The sequence below is a fragment of the Ammodytes marinus genome (assembly GCF_949987685.1).
Source record: "Ammodytes marinus genome assembly, chromosome: 16".
NCBI classification, from domain to species: Eukaryota; Metazoa; Chordata; class Actinopteri; order Uranoscopiformes; family Ammodytidae; genus Ammodytes; species Ammodytes marinus.
Genome location: NC_137220.1, coordinates 55,001 through 76,442, shown reverse-complemented (window position 1 = coordinate 76,442; position 21,442 = coordinate 55,001). Strand labels below are relative to the sequence as shown.

General features: G+C 41.4%; 1 protein-coding gene across 2 annotated transcripts; it reads left to right on the top strand.

Moving 5' to 3' along the window:
* Window positions 1–21,174, top strand: LOC307263204 (NACHT, LRR and PYD domains-containing protein 12-like). Of its 2 annotated transcripts, none has more exons than XM_080044292.1 (13): window positions 1–77; window positions 833–944; window positions 1,095–1,199; window positions 1,409–1,552; window positions 3,445–3,555; window positions 3,710–3,814; window positions 4,231–4,309; window positions 4,900–5,101; window positions 8,032–10,123; window positions 10,215–10,385; window positions 14,547–14,720; window positions 20,187–20,233; window positions 20,330–21,174. In XM_080044292.1, the coding sequence occupies exons 2-13, from the start codon at window positions 883–885 to the stop codon at window positions 20,857–20,859; spliced, it is 3,822 nt and encodes a 1,273-aa protein (XP_079900418.1). In that variant the 5' UTR covers window positions 1–77; window positions 833–882; the 3' UTR covers window positions 20,860–21,174. The 2 variants fall into 2 exon arrangements, with proteins under 2 accessions (XP_079900418.1, XP_079900419.1); XM_080044293.1 differs by having other exon boundaries at window positions 10–77; window positions 851–944.
* Window positions 21,175–21,442: the final 268 nt, after the last annotated feature.

Here is a 21,442-nt window from a genome sequence, read left to right as displayed (position 1 = left end):
TTACTGCTTCAAATACTTTCACTTCTGACTGAACGTCGTGTCGCAGTTTATTTTCTCCTCTAAAGCTGCAGCTGAAGGTAAGAGATCCACTCTGCTCTCACTGTTAGTAATAATAATGATCTTATTTTATTATATTTTATTATTTCTAGTGTAAATCTAGTTCCAGTAGAAACAGAAAAGATGTAGAATGTGTCCAAACTCATAACTCAGAGTTTCACAGGAAACTAGAGACGAAGGAGGTGACAGCCATTAACAAAGATCCTTCATGTTGTGTTAATGTTATATTATTATTATTATTATTATTATTACTAGTTACATATGAGTGTGTTGATGCAGTAATCTACTCTGACAGTGTGCTGTTAGTACGGTGACTGCAGTAAAGGAGCTGAGCACTTCAGCAGGAAACTTTGGACTTGTTGTTCTACTACATGAATCTGACGGCTCGTTACTTTACACATTCACATTTTACTCACAAAGTATTTGATCAACAAGTCAAATCTGAAGTTAAAGTATCAGCACTGAATGAAACACTTCACATGAAGTCTTCTGCTGTCTCATGAAGGACATTCTGTTCTTAATACTTGTAGTAAACGTTGCATTTCCCCGTGTAACAGCAGCAGTAGAGAATACTGGTTGTGTACAGGCTGCTGTACTTCATGGTCTGTTTCTGGCTCTAATCTGGCGCCATCTGCTGGACGTTTGGAATTATACAAATAATGTATCTTTATTGTCTGAAATGGCTCACACCGGTGTGTGTGTGTGTGTGTGTGTGTGTGTGTGTGTGTGTGTGTGTGTGTGTGTGTGTGTGTGTGTGTGTGTGTGTGTTGGAAAGGATGTGTCTCCTCTCCAGGTGAAAGTGTGTGTGAAGGTGTGGGCTCTGCTATGGATCAGAGTGAGGACAGAGAGGAGGGAGGGGAACATGGCGGCCAGACCAAAGCTCAGAGGTGACATGAGGATCAACTGTCCATGACTCAAATCACTGCACCACCATTATTCACTCTCAAAGCTCTGTGTGTGTGTGTGTGTGTGTGTGTGTGTGTGTGTGTGTGTGTGTGTGTGTGTGTGTGTGTGTGTGTGTGTGTGTGTGTTAACAGACCAGACTCTCCTGGACCTGGACCCAGCTGTTTGTCCTTCAAGAGTGACGTCTCAAAAGGTGGTTTCATTAACTTTAAAGGACAACAACCGTCTGCTGTGGAGAGGTAAACTGTTACCAACATTTAAATATCTTATTCATGTTAACTAGGGCTGGCAAACAATTACAATTTTTAATCAGATTAATCACAATTTGATTTGTTTATGTTTATTTTCAGTTTGGTTCATTTATATTCTGACATGTGAAAGCTGCTCAGTGTAACTCCTGTGTTCTGGTGCAGTGCAGATTATTGACTTTTTCCTGTGTTTCTATCAGGAGGCAGCTGGAGACACCAGAACCCAGCTGTTTGTCCATGAAGAGTGATCACTCTATGGGTCGACCTATAGCATTCAACGATGGACGTCCGTCAAAAGGTCGTTACATTGATTTTAAAGGACAACCACCGTCCGCTGCAGAGAGGTAAACTGTTACTACCATTAAACATCACTGATTTATGTACTTAAAAAAAATAATTATTTTCAGCATCAAATTTCTTCACAGTCAATTATATAATTACACTTTTGACTTCAGCTTAAAGGAGAAGTAAGTGTTAAATCTCTATATTCATTCACTTAAACAGTGTGCACAGTTCATAACACAGGTATCTATCTATCTATCTATCTATCTATCTATCTATCTATCTATCTATCTATCTATCTATCTATCTATCTATCTATCATTATATCTATCTATCTATCTATCTATCTATCTATCTATCTATCTATCTATCTATCTATCTATCTATCTATCTATCTATCTATCTATCTATCTATCTATCTATCTATCTGCCCTTACACCCTTAGCTCGGCTAAGAAAAAACTCCCAGTAAAAACCCTTTATCAGGATTAAAAAACATTGAGAAACCTCAGGGAGAGTTGACAGAGTAAGGGATCCCTCTGTGTGTGTGTGTGTGTGTGTGTGTGTGTGTGTGTGTGTGTGTGTGTGTGTGTGTGTGTGTGTTAGAGGTAAAATGTTATCTGAGTTAGATAAAATGGGTTAAAGTGCAAGTAGTTTATGGAAAGTGTGAAATCACTTGTACATAAGTATTCACAGCCTTTGTGATCGAGATCATGTTCATTTCAGGGTTTAACACTGAACTCACTTTTGTTCTGTCACATTCTACAGTTTTCCCAATCTGTTAAAGCCCCAACTCTTCTGAAACATGTTGCAATATGAACATGTTATATCTGTGTATATTTATATTTAAGTTGATCAGTTTAAACTAATTATAGGGGAGAGGGTGGGGAGGGGGGGGATACAATACACTTTGAAAATCTATCCATCTATCCAAGGCGGTACAGAGAGCTGAGCCGGAGGACATAGCTCTGCATCTTGGTTCCTACTCTCACCTGGCCATGAAGGGTCATGACCCAAAGAACTAGATCACTGGTATAAGCGGCCTAAATTGGTTTTCTCTGGAGGGGCGCACACACACACACACACACACACACACACACACACACACACACACACACACACACACACACACACACACACACACACACACACACACACACACACACACACCGGGCGTCTCCCTGAGAGACAGGGTGAGAAGCTCAGTCATCCTGAGAGACTAAGAGCAGAGCCGCTGCTCCTCTGGTAGAAAGGAGCCAGTTGAGGAGGTTGGGGCATCTGGTTTGGATCAGACCCAGGACAAGGTGGGATGTCCTAGAGTAGGGGGTTAACCCTCCTCCCAGTAACCATGAAGTCTCTGGTTCCTCCTCCCAGTAACCATGAGGTCTCTGGTTCCTCCCAGTAACCATGAGGTCTCTGGTTCCTCCCAGTAACCATGAGGTCTCTGGTTCCTCCCAGTAACCATGAGGTCTCTGGTTCCTCCCAGTAACCATGAGGTCTCTGGTTCCTCCTCCCAGTAACCATGAGGTCTCTGGTTCCTCCTCCCAGTAACCATGAGGTCTCTGGTTCCTCCCAGTAACCATGAGGTCTCTGGTTCCTCCTCCCAGTCACCATGAGGTCTCTGGTTCCTCCCAGTAACCATGAGGTCTCTGGTTCCTCCCAGTAACCATGAGGTCTCTGGTTCCTCCTCCCAGTAACCATGAGGTCTCTGGTTCCTCCTCCCAGTAACCATGAGGTCTCTGGTTGGATCCCCGGCACCGGACGGGAAGGTGTTAGTAGTAAAACTAGTGGTGGCTGCTATTACATCTACGGTGCCCACCATCTCTACCATTGTGTCCTTGAGCAAGGCTCTGAACTTCAGAGGGGGTCAGAATATGCAAAGAGACACATTTCAATATGTCCTGTGTACACAAGGTTGACGATGTGTGAGAAAGTCAATGCTGTTTTTTTAACAGGGAGAGACCAGACTCTCCTGGAGCTGGAGCCAGCTGTTTGTCCTTCAAGAGTGACGACTCTAAAGGTTTTTGGATTGATTTTAAAGGACAAGAACTGTCTGCTGTGGAGAGGTAAACTGTTCCTAACATTTTAATATCTGATTCATGTTTTAACTGTTTATTTTCATCTTGGTTCGTTTATATTCTGACATGTGAAAGCTGCTCAGTGTAACTACTGTGTTCTGGTGCAGTGCAGATTATTGACTGTTTCCTGTGTTTCTATCAGGAGGAAGCTGGAGACACCAGAGCCCAGCTGTTTGTCCATGAAGAGTGATCACTCTATGGATCGACCTATAGTCTTCAAAGATGGACGCCCGTCTGTTGATCTAAGGTAAGGATTTAAAACTTAAACGAAATAAAACCCTGTGACGTATCCAGTTTTAAAGCTAATATATAAGCTCTGTGAACACTAAAGCCTCGTTTCCACTGAGGTTCAGTTCTGTTTGGTACAGAATGCAGTTATTTGCGTTTCCACTGTGAAGGGAGAATAACTGATGGAGGATCTCCACTCTGCAGCGTCTGAGGTTCATACTGTCACAGCGTGTTCCTGGTGTCAAGCAGAAGCTGATCCCAGCTCAGCTCAGCTGCTCTAACGTCTCCTGCTGTGTCTCTGCCCTCAGTTTGCCTCTGCCCTCGGTTTGCCCCTGCCCCTCGGTTTGCCCCTTCCCTCTGTTCTACTGACACCAGCTGCCCCTGGGGGAAACTTTAACCCCAGACATAAGCTCATTCTTTATGGTTTCTCCACAGAGTCGACCAGGAGATCTCAGAGGTTCACAGTGGACGGTCTGACCAGCAGCGTCAAACACACTTGGACTCCACATTCAGGGTCTGTACAACTACTACTGTCTATCTGTTCTGTTCACAACAACCTCCATGTTTCACTAACTTCAGGGCGGCTGAGGTGAAGTGTGTAGGGCGGTCAACCCTCAACTACAGGGTCGGTGGTTCAATCCCCGTCCCCCCGCCACATGTCAAAGTGTTTTTTTTTTTTTAAGATATTTTTGGGGCATTTTTTATGCTTTATTGATAGTGTAGAGACAGAGTTGAAATGGGGCTGAGAGGGGAGTGACATGCAGAGAACGACCGCGGGCTGGAATCGAACCCGGGTCCGCTGCTGGCCGAGGCCCATGGGGGGACGCCCTACCAACTGAGCTAAGGGCGCCCCATGTCGAAGTGTTTCTGAGCAAGACACCGAACCCTAAATTGCACATTGGTGTAAGAATGTGTGTCTGAATGGTAATGTAGAAATGAGAACAGGTCTCCCTTGAAAAAGAGTCTCCTGTCTCAATGGGATTTACCTGTATAAATAAAGGTTAACTGTTTAGACCAGTGGACTGTCAGTCTGTCCAACATGGATCTGACAGTTGCTTCATGATTTTAGTTTTATTGTGTCGTTCATATAATCTTCTGTTCCAGCTGCTGGAGGAAAACATCATCACGTTTGTGAAGAAGGAGCTGAAGAAGATGCAGAAGCGTCTGAGTCCAGATTACCCAGAATGCTTAGAGGGTCAGAGTGAGGATGAGGAGCAGAGCAGCAGCAGAGAGGCATTTCTGAAGATCACGCTGGACTTCCTGAGGAGAATGAAGCAGGAGGAGCTGGCTGACCTTCTGTGGAGCAGTAAGAGGATTTCTCTAAAGGTTTAACATGATGGGGAAATGGGACGTGTACTGAAGTCTCAAGAGATGGAGGGAGAAATGTTTATATATGTTTATTTATACATTTCATATTTAGTTAAGATAGTGGTTGGTTGGGGGGAGGGGATGCAATAGCCTTTAGAGTAACGGCTATTATACTTGTATTTATTCAGAGGTGATTGATCATTTTAATATGTAGTTCTCAATTTAAAAACATAAAAATAGAGCAAAAATTATTATACACTCAACGGCCACTTTATTAGGTATTATACCATAGTCTGTGTGAGTACTCTATTCTGATTGGCTGGAGAACATTCCATGGGTGTGGATTAACCCCTGATGTATGGACACCTAGATGGAACTGTTTACATTCTGTCCACTTAAATGCGTCGCCGGCTTGCCGCTGATTAAACAGTGTTGATAAGGGATTTATAAAGCCTAAAATATCCTGCCGTGCAATAGCCTCTGGACACCACAGGATGGCGCTCGCAACACAAGAGCTGTAGTAACGATAGTAGTAAAATAAAGTGGCTAAACTTAATGTCCTCTGGCTAAACGTCAATGGTGATCTCGTTAAAAAGGTGAGTAAGACCCCTGTTTAATTTGAGAAAAGGTTTGTAACTGAGTTTACATGTAGCCACCAAAGCCCGGCTTCACTGTCTATCTGGACACAGGCTACTGCTGTCAGTCACTGCCTCACGTAACTTCAGGCTGTAGCCCGTAATACACATGTTCGCCAGTCATATTCTCCGTGAAATGCGTTATTTATTTTGGGGGAAATGCATTGTTAGCTCGGTGGAGATGTTGTTAAACATATTGGCTGATTACATTTACTGTTTGTACAGTGTGTGCAATGTTTTTTGACTTTGTATCTTCTTGCTAGCATAACAGTAGCTCTGTTGCTAACAGCTGCCGCAGTCTCCCGTTGCTCGTATCCTTGGTCCGACTCTCAGTACAATTTGAACGCACCATTACAGCCAAATTATGTCGTCGCCAGGTCGTATCCTTGGTAGTTCCTATTGACTGGAGTACTGAACTACGTTTTCATTACATAAGAACCTTATGGGTTTGCAATGGGTATTCCAGTTATTATACGAGGTCTCGGGCGTTGCTGTGGAAACAAGTTGTTATTCGTTCGAAACAAATCTAGTTTCGTTAAAAAAAAATCGAACTTGATCGCAAAAAAGCATGAAAATATAACTGAGTGGTCTAATTATTATTTTTATTAGTAGGTGACTATGGTATAAGCGGGTTAATGCCCTTCGAGGTGTCCAGGTATCAGGGGTTAATGGACTTCGTGAAGGCAACTGTCCTCCGCTGCGCGTCGGACAGTTCTCGCCTCCACGGTGTCCATTAACCCCTGATACCTGGACACCTCGTCGGGCATTAACCCTTACTTGTACACCTTCCTAGTATCGGGTTGGACCTCCTTTGGCCTTCTGAACTGCCTTAATTCTTTGTGGCATAGGGTTAGATGTGATGTTGGAGTGGCAACCGGTGGGGTCTTCTGCTGCTGTAGCCCATCTGCTTCAAGGTTGGACGTGTTTTGCAATCAGAGATGGTATTCTGCATTACCTGGTTGTAACGAGTGGTTGTTTGAGTTACTTTTGCCTTTCTATCATCTCGAACCAGTATGCCCATCCTCCACTGACCTCTGACTTCAACAAGGCATGTTCCTCCACACAACTGCCGCTCACTGGATATGTTTTCTTTTTTGGACCATTCTCTGTAATCCCTAGAGATGGTTGTGAATGAGAATCCCAGTTGATCAGCAGTTCCTGAAATACTCAGACCAGCCCGTCTGGCACCAACAACCACATTCAAAGTCACATGTCATGGTGTAGTGAGCGTGGTCGTCCACTGTGGGGAACGGGTGTGACAGGCCAACCGCCATCACCACCTAAAGGACAGGAGGGGAATTACATGTTAAAACAATTATAAAAAATTAAGATTATTTATTTTTAATTTGTATCAATTATAATCCACTAATTTAAATATATACGATTCTGAAATGGGGGGAATTACATGTAAAACAAATTAAGGTTTATTTATTTGCCTTTTTTTCCTGCTTCATTAGACAGTTTGAGACAGAAATGAAATGGGTACGACACGTTCAAAGTCACTTAAATCCCCCTTCTTCCCAATTATTTTGCTCGGTTTGAACTTCAACAAGTTGTCCTGTCCAGGTCTATGCCTAAATGTATTGAGTTGTTGCCATGTGATTGGCTGATAAGTTATATGTGTTAACAAGAAATTTAACCGATGTACCTAATAGGCCGGTGAGTGGATGTGCATTCATATTTTCATCATGAAGCCCTCAGTGATATTATATGTGCTGTCTTTGACTGTTGATTCAAGATTCAAGATTCAAGATTCAAGATTTTTATTAGTGTCCCAAGAGGGCAAATTGGTTTACAGCGAGGAGAGGCGACAACACATAACAGTACAAAACAGTGACGGACGCAAACATCACAACATGTACGCAGGCCTGGGCACTATAGTGCAAAGTGCAAGAATCAGGGAGAAACCAACACAACACAGTCAGTTCCTTTCCCTCCACAGATTAAGACGGGCCACACTGGGGATAGAGTCTTGCTGTACGGCAAAACTTGCCCGAGATATGACCAGAGAGTTCGGGCTCTTAGTAAAGAGAGTTCCCGCTCTGAGAAGGCAGTCCAGGGCAACTTTCAACTACTGTTATCCTCCTAGCTCTGACAGATAGACTCAGGTTTTACCGTCATAAAATCAATAAAATCAAATAAAATCATAAAATAAAATAAAATAAAATAAAATAAATCAAACATAAAATCCTAGAAACGTAACATCATAAAGTGCCAAGATAAAGTGCTATGTGGTCAACAGCAAACAATCAATAGCAGCAAAATAGATTCATTCTTATGTGTGTTCTTTCAGGAAGTCTTTCTGGAGATTGCCAGCATGATCTAAAGTCTAACCTGCAGATGAAGTTCCAGTGTGTGTTTGAGGGGATCGCTAAAGCAGGAAACCCAACCCTTCTGAATCAGATCTACACAGAGCTCTACATCACAGAGGGAGGGACTGGAGAGGTCAATGATGAACATGAGGTCAGACAGATTGAAACAGCATCCAGCAACCCACACAGGCCAGAAACAACCATCAGACAAGAAGACATCTTTAAAGTCTCACCTGGAAGAGATGAACCAAGCAGAACAGTGATGACAAAGGGAGTGGCTGGCATTGGGAAAACAGTGTTAACACAGAAGTTCACTCTGGACTGGGCTGAAGACAAAACCAACCAGGACATACAGTTCACATTTCCATTCACTTTCAGAGAGCTGAATGTGCTGAAAGAGAAAAAGTTCAGCTTGGTGGAACTTGTTCATCACTTCTTCACTGAAACCAAAGCAGCAGGAATCTGCAGCTTTGAAGAGTTCCAGGTTGTGTTCATCTTTGACGGTCTGGATGAGTGTCGACTTCCTCTGGACTTCCACAACAATGAGATCCTGACTGATGTGACAGAGTCCACCTCAGTGGATGTGCTGCTGACAAACCTCATCAGGGGGAAACTGCTTCCCTCTGCTCGCCTCTGGATAACCACACGACCTGCAGCAGCCAATCAGATCCCTCCTGACTGTGTTGGCATGGTGACAGAGGTCAGAGGGTTCACTGACCCACAGAAGGAGGAATACTTTAGGAAGAGATTCAGAGATAAGGAGCAGGCCAACAGAATCATCTCCCACATCAAGAAATCCCGAAGCCTCCACATCATGTGCCACATCCCAGTCTTCTGCTGGATCACTGCTACAGTCCTGGAGAAAGTGTTGAAGACCGGAGAGGGAGGAGAGCTGCCCAAGACCCTGACTGAGATGTACATCCACTTCCTGGTGGTTCAGGCCAAACTGATGAACATCAAGTATGATGGAGGAGCTGAGACAGATCCACACTGGAGTCCAGAGAGCAGGAAGATGATCGAGTCTCTGGGAAAACTGGCTTTTGAGCAGCTGCAGAAAGGAAACCTGATCTTCTATGAATCAGACCTGACAGAGTGTGGCATCGATATCACAGCAGCCTCAGTGGTCTCAGGAGTGTTCACACAGATCTTTAAAGAGGAGAGAGGACTGTACCAGGACAAGGTGTTCTGCTTCGTCCATCTGAGCGTTCAGGAGTTTCTGGCTGCTCTTCATGTCCATCTGACATTCATCAACTCTGGAGTCAATCTGATGGCAGAAGAACAAACAACCTCCCAGGAATCTGCAGAGACACAGTTCTACCAGAGTGCTGTGGACAAGACTAGGCCGTCTAAAGAATCAACTGCAACATCCCACCAATCTACAGAGACACACGTCCATCCCATGGCAGAAGAACAAACAACCGCTCATGAATCTGCAGCGACTCAAGAAAGTAAAAAATCCTGGTGGTCTAAACTCCTCAGAAAAAAACCTAAACAGACGCACCATGACCACCGTGCTGTGTCGTCTAAGGATTGCACTGCAACTGACAAAGGATCTGCAAATACACACTTCGATATGGTGACAGAAGAACAAACAACCTCCCAAGAATCTGCAGAGACACAGTTCTACCAGAGTGCTGTGGACAAGGCCTTACAGAGTCCAAATGGACACCTGGACTTGTTCCTCCGCTTCCTCCTGGGTCTTTCACTGCAAACCAATCAGAATCTCCTCAGAGGTCTGCTGAAACAGACAGGAAGTAGCTCACAGACCAATCAGGAAACAGTCCAGTACATCAAGAAGAAGATCAATGAGGATCTCTCTTCAGAGAAAAGCATCAATCTGTTCCACTGTCTGAATGAACTGAATGACAGTTCTCTAGTGGAGGAGATCCAACAGTCCCTGAGATCAGGACTTCTCTCCAAAGATGAACTGTCTCCTGCTCAGTGGTCAGCTCTGGCCTTCATCTTACTTTCATCAGGAAAAGATCTGGACGTGTTTGACCTGAAGAAATACTCTGCTTCAGAGGAGGTTCTTCTGAGGCTGCTGCCAGTGGTCAAAGCCTCCAACAAAGCTCTGTGAGTAGGATGGTTTCACCTGTAAATAATCTTTTAACGACAATAACAAGTTGAAAACATATTACTCTTTCCCTTACTGTTTTCTCTCCAGGCTGAGTTACTGTAACCTCTCAGAGAGAAGCTGTGAAGCTCTGGCCTCAGTTCTCAGCTCCTCCTCTAGTCTGAGAGAGCTGGACCTGAGTAACAACGACCTGCAGGATTCAGGAGTGAAGCATCTGTCTGCTGCACTGCAGAGTCCACACTGTAAACTGGAAACTCTCAGGTCAGATTATCAACCAGTTCAACTGTTTAGTTTATAACAAGTTAACCTGTAGGATTGTGTCTGCTGCGATTATTTATCAAAGGATCTTTAATCTTCTGATTGACATACGTTTTTACATACAGTAGGTTTAGATTTCAGGGGGAATACAGGGGACATATCCTCCTCAATTTCTAGAAGAGATAAATTTGTTCTCAAAAAAATATAAAAGACAAAAGAAATACTAGAACTGCAAGCAGTTATGAACGGGGGCCAAGCCTCCAACATAACTCGGGACCCGAGCTTCGACGGCCGCGGCGCCAGCCGCTCACTTCACAGAATCCGGGTTAAATGTTTGAACGTGGATTGTTCGGTTTGGGAGTTACAGACAAAAAAGCAAATAGAAAAAAAAGAGAAATAGGCTTAAGTGGATAAGATGATATATACTTTCTGTGTTTTTGGCGCCCCCTTCTGGAGAATTTTCTGAAACGTTTTGAGAATGCTACTTAGGATAGCACAACCATATTTCTAAAGTTTGGATTTACAGTAATACGATGTACAGTTTTGGATTTATGAGCATTTAAGTACAAGGAAACAAACAAACACATTAAAACAATGGCTAGCTGTTGTTAGCTGTGCTACCCGCCTCACTTCCGGGCTTCACTGATTCGCTAGCCCTCCACCAATCAAATTGCTCCAACTGAAAGACTGCCTGACTACCGCTTCGTCATCGATGGTCGGAGCAAAATTCTTTTGAATAATTATTTTTCCGTGTGCATCTGTAAATATTGTGTGCAAAGTTTGGTGTCAATTGTGCAAAAATTGTGTTAGGAGATGTGAAAAGTCTGTTTTGAAGTTTTTGCGATTTTGCAAATATTCATAACGACTTAAAAGGGCGTGGCCTATGCTAAAACATGCAGCAGACTTCAGTGAATATGTGGATATACATTTTTTGAATGTGGTATGTTTGGTTGGGGAGTTATGAGCAAAAAGAGAATGTCAGCCTCTCCACTGTCGACACTTTTTTGAATTTCCAGCCCCCAAAAAAAAAATGTCTTAATAAGTCCCACCCACATTAATATTTCTTGGCCATATTTTTTATAGACTCAAGTATGCCCCATGATGGTCTGCCTTGAGTTTTAAGCGGCTAGTTACGAGATATCAACTTTTCTCGTTTTCGGCGTACCCTTATGGAGTCATTTTCCAAAACTTTTTGAGAGCGCATCTTAGAATAGCACCAACATGTATGTCTAAAATTTGGACTTGATAAGATTTATAGTTTTGGATATATGAATATTTACATACAAAGTAGTACAAGTTAGCTAATTTTCAAATTTTCAAAGTGCTACCGTTTCGTCATCTATGGTCGTATCAAAATTCCCTTGGATAAATATTTTCCATGTGTGTCCGTAGATGTGCTGTGTAAAATCTATAAGCAAATGGGCGTGGCCTATGCTAAAAGATGCAGCTGACCCCAGTGAATCTGTGGATATAAAGTTTTTGACTGTGGGATGTTCGGTGTGGCAGTTATAGCCCCAAACGCATTTGCGCTCGTTGTAGCGCCACCTATCATACTTCTGGTATCTTCTTTCAGCACACTCTCACCTATATCACCTGATAGTTATTTATTTTAATCTGTACATACTATATGAACATATTTGACCCAAAAGCAAACTAAAAACGTATTTCGAAAATATATTATTTTTATTTTGGGTAACACAATTGTTGCTATGACGGAAATAAAATTCGCAAATAAAATGGACAAACTAAATCTACAGACTGTTGCATTTTGCTGATAACGGAGACCTGGCTTCACTTAGTGTTGTTTTTGTCAACGAAATGTATGACAAAATATCGTCGTCAACAAACCTTTATCACGTGACAGAAACGAGACGAGACTCAGCGTAAATGGTGGTCATGTGACGAAGACTATAATCAAATATATAATGCTTTATTGTTGACGAATAAAAATGGGACTAATGTAGTTTACAAAAACGAAAACTCTGATAAAATATCTCTTCATGTTCATTGACAAAAACGAGAGGACACGAAATGTTATAAGGCCATTTTGTCTCGCCATTATTATTATTTTGGAATATTTCTGTTTCCTGAGTCTCGGGGCTGCAAACAGGCTACGGCTTCAGATTAAAAGCATTTCACTGGCTTAACATGAGCATTTAACTAGACAAACGTGAGTTGGCTTTTATTTTGAAATAGCAGGAAGTTAGCAGGTGACATTACTTCCTTAATCCCCACTCGCGGCAATATGGAAGCTAACAAAGCATTATCCCCCAAAATCAATAACACAATTCACGGAGAAAATGACTGCTGAACATTTACATTGCGGGCTGCAGCCTGAAGTTAGGCTAACTGTCAATATGCGGCCAAACGTACTCACGTCATCTTGACTGGATTCCTGTCGGACATTAACCATGACTCCTGTGTTCCCTGCTCTCCTGATACATGCAAAGTCATGTTGAAAAAGTATTCCTTGTTTTCTGAACGAGTAGTAGCCCTGTTTGTGGACGTCTATCCATCAAAACTATGACGTAGGTCCTTAGCAACGGTCATTATACCCCTGTTATTGTAGCTCTAGCATTCAAGCACCTTGTTTCTCTTAATTAAACTTGAATGTAATGTACATTTCTTCTGGCATTGTCATTTGAAGCTATTTTATTTAGGCCTATTTATTTTATGTAAATGTGTGTCATTAGACAGGAGATTTTGAAACACAAAGAGAAGCTGTCCGAGCTCCACCAGACTGCTGTTCAGGTTGAGGAATCTGGCATTCTTGCATGTTTGGTAGCTCAAATAAATATGATGTAAATTCAATCAGAGCGTCTTCCGTGTCTGGTATTGCATGTATTCTTGAGTCTATAAGGTAACAATAATATAATAAGATAAGATAACCTTGTTTGACTTGTGAAATGGGGGACTTAAAGAACATTTTGATTTTGGCTGTACTATACTAGGTAATTGTACTATATTAACTGGGTATAATTGCATTACTAAAAAGACTAAAATACAAATGTCATTGACTAAGACTAGACTTAAATGTCATCAGCTTTTGTTGACTAAGACTAGACGAAAATAGTCCCAGATAATTCTGACTAAGAGAAGACTAAAATGCTCAAGACTTTTAGTCAACTGAAACTTGACTAGACTAAAAACAGTTTAAACGTGACTAAGACCAATAAAAACTAAAATGACAATTTGACACAAAGACTGGACTAAAACTAAACTTAAAACAGGCCGCCAAAAACAACACTAGCTTCACTCATCCATACCGGACACGGCTTTCGAAATATCTTGCATTTTAAAAAGACCAAAACCATCCTTAAAAATAAAGCAGTTTATTCATAGCCAGTGAAATGGAAATATAAAGTGTACATATCAAACAGAAGCAAAGCCATAACTTGTATGTAACTGTCCAGTTGTTGCTGGTGGGCCCTGAAGAAGACCACCTGTCCCACCCAGTGAACAGTCCTCCTCTGATGGAACAGATAGTGTGGTCTGTCAGGTCACTCATATCTGTAAAACATGGCACATTCAATGTTACATCATGTAACCTAGCTGACATATACATTATACATCTGTAGTTATGGCAAAGCTACAAACTAATGAACATATATTTTTTCTTCCATGAAATTACCCGATGCCTCAGATTCCCCCGTTCTCCCCTATATGACTTTGATATAAATTAAAGATTATTACTGTGTCTAGTAGCAATGGATGACAAAACTCACGTTTCGGATCCTGTCACAGTTTTTGAGTCAGAAATCGGATCATTTTTGTATCAACAACAATACAAAAGGCAAAGATAACCAGACAAATATGACGTTGTTTTCAATTACATTTGTCTTTGTATTTTTTAAATCTATTGTGAATTACAAAATGGACTGTGTCCACAAATGCTATAAAATCGTAAAATATTTAAAAACAAAATAAAGTGCTAAATTAGGTTATAATCCTGCTTCCTTTAAGCATGGATAGTAGAGACTGAGTGTGGAGAGGAGAGAGAAAGGTAGGCAGACAGATAAAGGGAGGAAGAGATAGGCCTAGCTTTATTTTATAACTTAGTGTGTGTGTGTGTGTGTGTGTGTGTGTGTGTGTGTGTGTGTGTGTGTGTGTGTGTGTGTGTGTGTGTGTATGTGTGTGTGTGTGTGTGTGTGTGTGTGTGTGTAGTCTGTCAGGTTGTCTGATCACAGAGGAAGGCTGTGATTCTCTGGCCTCAGCTCTGAGCTCCAACCCCTCCCATCTGATAGAGCTGGACCTGCGCTACAACCATCCAGGAGCCTCAGGAGTGGAGCTACTGTCTGCTGGACGGGACGGTCCCCTCTGGAGACTGGACACTCTCAGGTATGAAGAGGCTGTTGTCAGTCTGATAGAGGAGGAAGAGCTGGAGACAGTTTATCATATGACCCTGACACACCATCTCTGTAAGGACATGGTGGGTCACCTTTCAGCTTTTTTCTACCTTTTAAAATAATTAAAATAATCAGCTTTTTAACACATTTTTTTAACACTGAAGCGGATGGGAGCAGCCTTCCAAACCGCTAAAACTTCATCCGCTTTGAAACCTATCTCCTCCCGCATTTTTTCAGCTACAACCTCCATTCAAACTTTAAACAATTCACATGAATTACAGCTATTCAATTCTTATTCAACTTTTTAAAATCTTTAACAGTCTTTGAACAAACACAGTTTTAGTTTTAAGCTTTTTTCAACCTCTTTCTAAATTTATAATGGGATCCGGATGGGACGGAATGTTCAGAGGCAGAGTGGGGAACCAACTGTTACAGTGTAGAACTGGTGTAAAAAATCACCAAAACCTTCCACATAACTGCCTCTCACTCCCACAAATGAAACCCTACATGGATAATTTTGACATCAAAATGTAGGACATATTCTGCCGGTCGCATAGATGTGACTACTGAAGCAATCGGACCTACACAATGGGAGGTCTGGGTTTCCAAGCTAAATGGTGTTCAACCAACTGCCGCATAGACTCCCTTGATAACTGAGACATGACATTTCTGGAGAGAGGCAGACTGTGCCACACCTTTAAAATGCTCTGGTTCTCATATTCTTCACATTACAGACACAATCTTCACACTGTGTCTTCATCAGATTCTTCTGGTTCTGACAGTACATTAATTTAGTCAGTTAGATTCACGGTCCGTCAGTTAGAGGCAGCGGTTTGAGGTGAAGTTTTGGATGAAATTACCTCTCTGAGGCCTCTAAAAGGCGGGATTTCTGCCTGATCACAGACCCTCAATAAGACATACACTCACCTTGGTGACTCACTCTGCCCATTATTTTCCTTTTTTTTCCTCTTTTTTCTGCTTTATTAGACAGTTTATAGCAGGGGTGTCCAAACTTTTTTCACTGAGGGCCACATATAGAAAAATCTACGAAGGGCCCTAAGGGGGTACGCCCCCCTGGGAGATTTTTTAAAGTTTTTAAAGTGAAATGCATGAATCTGGTGCACTTTGAGAGGAAAATTAAGAGGCTAAATCTGAAGAATTGTGTATGAAAAAAAATGGAGACACTGTGTCAGATGAATTAGAAGCTATTGGAGAAGGACACATAGATTTCCCATAATAATATTAATTTAAAATAAAATATTATTCAGGGTCCTCTGGGATGGGCTTGTTGCTCATTTTCTTTTATGGGACATATTTCTCTGTAATATAATGAGTGCATTTAAATGATTTAAAAATTAAAAGCGCCATATTACGTTATATTTTTAAAATGTGCCACGGGCCAATCAAGTTTTGACACCCCTGCACTAGTGGGTTAACTAAGAAATGCAAAAAAAATGTAAATTTTTTTTTCAAAGGGCCATATTATATTATATTTTTTAAATCGGCCGTGGGCCAATAAAAAGCGGGCCGCGGGCCGTAGTTTGGACACCCCTGGTTTATAGAGACAAAGTTGAAATGGGGTAAACACTCTGCTCTTTGAAGGCCTATTTCACACATTAAAAAAAATGTCATGTCTTTCAATTATAATTGTATCTAGAAATGTTTAAATATTCAACATCATTCCTATAAGAGTTCAACAATTCACTACTGTTCATACTTAAGACTGTTTCTTACTTTTCCACATCTTAATACTCCTTTAGCTGATTCATATAAATTCAAGCCATCAAGGTAGTTTAGCTCCAAGTCTATTCAATCACTATTTCACAGTTTTAAGTTTTTTATCCATGTCTTTCAACTTATTGATAATTTCAGCAAGAAATCGTATTCAAACTTCAACTCATTTCATACTAAAGAAACCTTTTTAAACTTTTTTCAAATCTTCATACTCAGCTATCCAGTTTAGCGTAAGCTGTTTCAGCATTCACGCGCATTTTCAGCAGGAAATGCATTTTCTAGTTACATCTGAAATTAGCAAATTAAAAAGGTGGTTTGACAATAAGAAATTATCAGTTAATTTAAGCAAAACCAAAATGTTTTTTGGAAATTTAAATTTAAATAATGACGTAAATGTTAAGATTGACGGTGTTAATATTGAAAGAGTGTATGTAAATAAATTCCTGTGTGTGACAATAGACCACAAGCTCAGCTGGAACCATCACATAAATCATGTTAAATCTAAACTGTCACGAAGCATCTCAGTCCTGGGTAAAGCAAAGCATATATTAGATCAAAAATCATTGCATATTATCTACTGCTCAATGATCTTACCTTATTTAAATTACTGTGTGGAGGTCTGGGGGACCACTTACAAAAGCTCACTGCTACCATTAGTCACACTTCAAAAACGAGCCGTAAGAATAATCAATAAAGCAGATATTATGATCACACCAACCTCCTGTTTTTACATTCACTATAGAGTTCATTGACCTGGTTGACTATCAAGTGGCACAAAGTTTAACGCCAGAAACAAACTGCTGTACCAAACTGTATAGATAGGATTGTATAAATATATAAAGTGTAAATATTAAGATGTCAAAATGAACGCGTTAACGCAGGGTGATTCATTTCTGGAATTAATTAGTTAATTTTTTTTAACGCAATTAACACATGTGCAGAATGATCCGCCCCGTACATCCCACCGGCTCTGTACTACAGCCACTCTACGCTGTGGCTGACCCAGGATCAGTAGCTGCGCGCGGCCAAACATCACAGCACGCTAGCCCATGCCGTGTTTTAAACTGCTAACGGTCACGTCTGTGTCGGGGGCATAGATAGTATAAAATCAACTGCCGCGGGTGACAGTTGATGTCGGGAGCAACAGGAGGAGAAACATTGTCCGCTCTGTTCAGAGCCCGCGAGGACACAAACGTCTGCAGTTTTCAGAGGTGTGTGTGAGTAGACATCAACATAACGTCTGCTTCCGGGCACAAATTAATAGTCCCATAGGACGTGGTCGCGCGTGTACACACACACACACACACACACACACACACACACACACACACACACACACACACACACACACACACACACACACACACACACACACACACACACACACACACACACACACACACACACACACACACACACACACACACAGGGCCGGCCCTCACCAATTTGGCGCCCTAGGCAAGATTTTAGCTGGCGCCCCCCATGGCATTGCAGTCAGGTCCACCACTGTTCATACACTCACACAGAACTGGATAGGTTTGTCTTTGACATTTCATTTTATTTTAGATAGAAAATAACCCACAAAATAAAAAAAACATATTACAAAACAAGTGACATAACATTAAAAAATTAATACAATATTACGATTTGCACAAAATAATGCAGACGTTAACATTTAAAATTATAATCTATTAAAAGTATAGTTTAAATAAATCATAACTTTGCATTGAATATAATTCCACACAAAAGCTATATTACAAAATTAAATGACAGAGACCTCTGGTTTGTAGTGCTATTTAACTTGATTCCAACAGAGAGCTGTCTACATTTAGATGTTAAGACCTCATCTTCATATCTCAACAAGCTCACCTCACCTTGCTACAGCCTGACTACTCTTTGGGTCTATTGGTGAAGCCTTTATTCCTCATGCTGCATCACTGGGCTGTGCTGAGGTGGAGAAGATGTCTGCAGGACAGGTGGCTCAAAGTATTTCAAATGAAAACCTGAAGAGAAAAGAGAAGTATACATGTTACATTATTTATAATGATAAGTAGTGGAAAAATTAAGAGAAGCTTTCAAATGGAAATTAGCTTAGATTAAACTCATTAAAATGAAATGCAGTTTAGCATCCAACCAGAGTGAAGAGAAGCAGTAACTAATGGAAAGCTATAGGTAAGGTACAATCAAACGGAAAAGTTTGCTCCTGCTTTTTATTAAATCAGAATCAAGCCTTCTGATGATATCTCATGGCTTTATGTATAGCACTTTGATTGACCTTGTGTTGAAAAGTGCCTCACAAATAAACTTACCTTGCCTCAGGTAGACCATGCAATATTAATAGTTATTATACTGTGCACTTTAAACACTGATGTAAACTAACACAATAAACCCAAGGTTGACAACCATTAATTATAGTGGAAAAGGAATAGCTTTCTAATAACTATTACAAGCAGTGCAAACATTGGCAAGTTATGACAGGATGTAGGCTACCTGAAAAATCTTTCTAAATGTCTCTGATGAATTTAAGCTGGGAGTAACGTTACCCATCTTCCAAAAGTAAGCTAGCAAGTTAGCACACTGCTCCTACAACGGCTAAAACAATGCATCACACTATTCATTCATCACATTAACGTCACTGTAGGCCTACTTCTGTCTTTGTCACGTTTTTCCTCCTCTTCTTTTCAATCTTCCCTTGGCACCAGAGAGCTTTTGTCTTTTTGACATGGTGCTCTTTCCTTCCGGTTCCGTCCGGTGAAGTTACCGTTCAGATACCTGGCTGATCGCCTTTCTCTCATTTATTTTACAGTTTGTCTGTCCTCTGTAGTTGTGATATTTTAAGCTTAACTCATAATTTTAAATGATAGTATTAACAGTATTAGTAAAACAAAATTTAAATAAAAGTTTTGGTTGCCCAATTATTGTATTTCTTTGTTGTTGCGGCGCCCCCTAAGGATGGATGCGCCCTTAGCATTCGCCTGTACTGCCTATGCCCAGGGCCGGCCCACACACACACACACACACACGCACGCACACACGCCACGGACTGTAATCAAGTTGTATTCAAGAATACACAACCTATAGATTCACCAAATAAATGCCATTATATAGCCTATCCTATATTTGCCCAAAGACATAGTAAAGAGACAGACCAATTGAATTACGGTTTGCTAGGTAGGCCTATATATTTTAGTTTGATTTAAATTTATGTTCAGTATTAAAACCATCGTTTGGATTTTCAATTAATAAACATACTAATTTTAAATGTACATATCCACCTTCTGTCCTTTATCTTTCCGTTCATACAACAATATACAGAGAAAATTAGAATAAATCGGGCATATTTCAAATGGCAAAATTAATCGTGATTAATCCACAGAATCCTGTGATTAATCTGATTAAAATGTTTGATCGTTTGACAGCCCTAATAAATATATAAAGTGTAAATATTAGGGCTGTCAGAATGAACGCGTTAACGCAGGGTGATTCATTTCTGGAATTAATGAGTTAATTGTTTTAACTGTCAATCAATCAAAACCCCGATGCTGCTGCGCCCTCTGGTGCTAATGAACTGAACGGACCCTGACCCCCCCCCCCCCCCCCTCTACTCGATTCACCTAGTATGACCCGATGTACCTGCTGGTCTGACCCCCCCCCCCCCCTCTACTCGATTCACCATATGACCCGATGTACATGCTGGTCTTAACCCCCCCCCCTCTCCTTTCAGGGTGGAGCCTGCTGGAGTCCAATGGCTGACACCAGGTCTGAGGAAGTGTAAGTGTGTTTATAATGTTCAGAATCATCAAACTGTCAATGAAGATATGATGGATTAATAACTGCTGCTGTGTTGTGTCTCGTTCTCTCCATCAGATTCCTGTGAACTCACACTGGACACAAACACAGCACACAGACTCCTCACACTGTCTGACAGCAACAGGAAGGTGACACTGGTGGAGGAGGAGGAGCCATATCCTGATCATCCAGAGAGATTTGACCGCTGGGCTCAGCTGCTGTGTAGTAATGGTCTGACTGGTCGCCGTTACTGGGAGGTCAAGTGGAGTGGACAGGTTGATATATCAGTGAGTTACAGAGGAATCAGCAGGAAAGGAGGCAGTGAAGACTGTTGGTTTGGAGAGAATGATCAGTCCTGGAGACTGACCTGCTCTGATGGTGGTAATTACTCTGTCGGTCACAATAAGATATCAACATACATCCCCTCCTCCACTGTCTCTCACAGAATAGCAGTGTATGTGGACTGTCCTGCTGGCTCTCTGTCCTTCTACAGTGTCTCCTCTGGCTCACTGATCCACCTCCACACCTTCTACACCACATTCACTGAACCTCTGTATCCTGGGTTTGCGTTTAACCTTGGTTCCTCAGTGTCTCTGTGTCGTCTGTAGGAGGGAGAGTCTGAACAGGATCACAGCTAATGTTTTGTATTGTATTGAAGGCTAATGTCTTATCTTTCTGCTTACCAACAACATGGAGGATCTTTGTTAACAGCTGTGACACCTGATTCATAGTTTCCTGTTAAACTCTGAGTTAGACAGACAGACAGAAAGAAAGACAGGCAGACAGACATACATACAGGGAGGGAGAGAGAGAGAGAGACAGACAGACACACAGGCAGACAGACAGAGACAGACACACACGCAGGCAGACAGACAGTAAGGACCTGCTTGAAGTGTACAAAATGAAATGACTCAGTGATCTGTTATTGTGTGATTCCAGTATTTTGGGATTTTAAACATTCACTTTAGAGCAATGAGTAAATAAAAGATCATTTCCCACTAAATTAAATGTTTCCCCAGTTTGTGAAGAGTTCAGCTAATGGGGACAGTTCTTATGAAGTGTGGTTGTATTCTGTCCTTCTGCATAGTTAAAGGAATACTTCACCCATACGGAACCAGCGTTCTATCATTATAAAATCACTATTATAATATAATGAATGAGGTTTTTCTTCCCTCAGTCTTCCCTTGGCCC

Coding starts and splice junctions, on each gene's coding strand:
- LOC307263204 (XM_080044292.1), top strand. CDS start 883: ATGGATCAGAGTGAGGACAGAGAGGAGGGAGGGGAACATGGCGGCCAG. Junction 5,102..8,031: donor GGCTGACCTTCTGTGGAGCA/GTAAGAGGATTT, acceptor GTGTTCTTTCAG/GAAGTCTTTCTGGAGATTGC. Junction 14,721..20,186: donor TGGAGACTGGACACTCTCAG/GTATGAAGAGGC, acceptor CTCTCCTTTCAG/GGTGGAGCCTGCTGGAGTCC.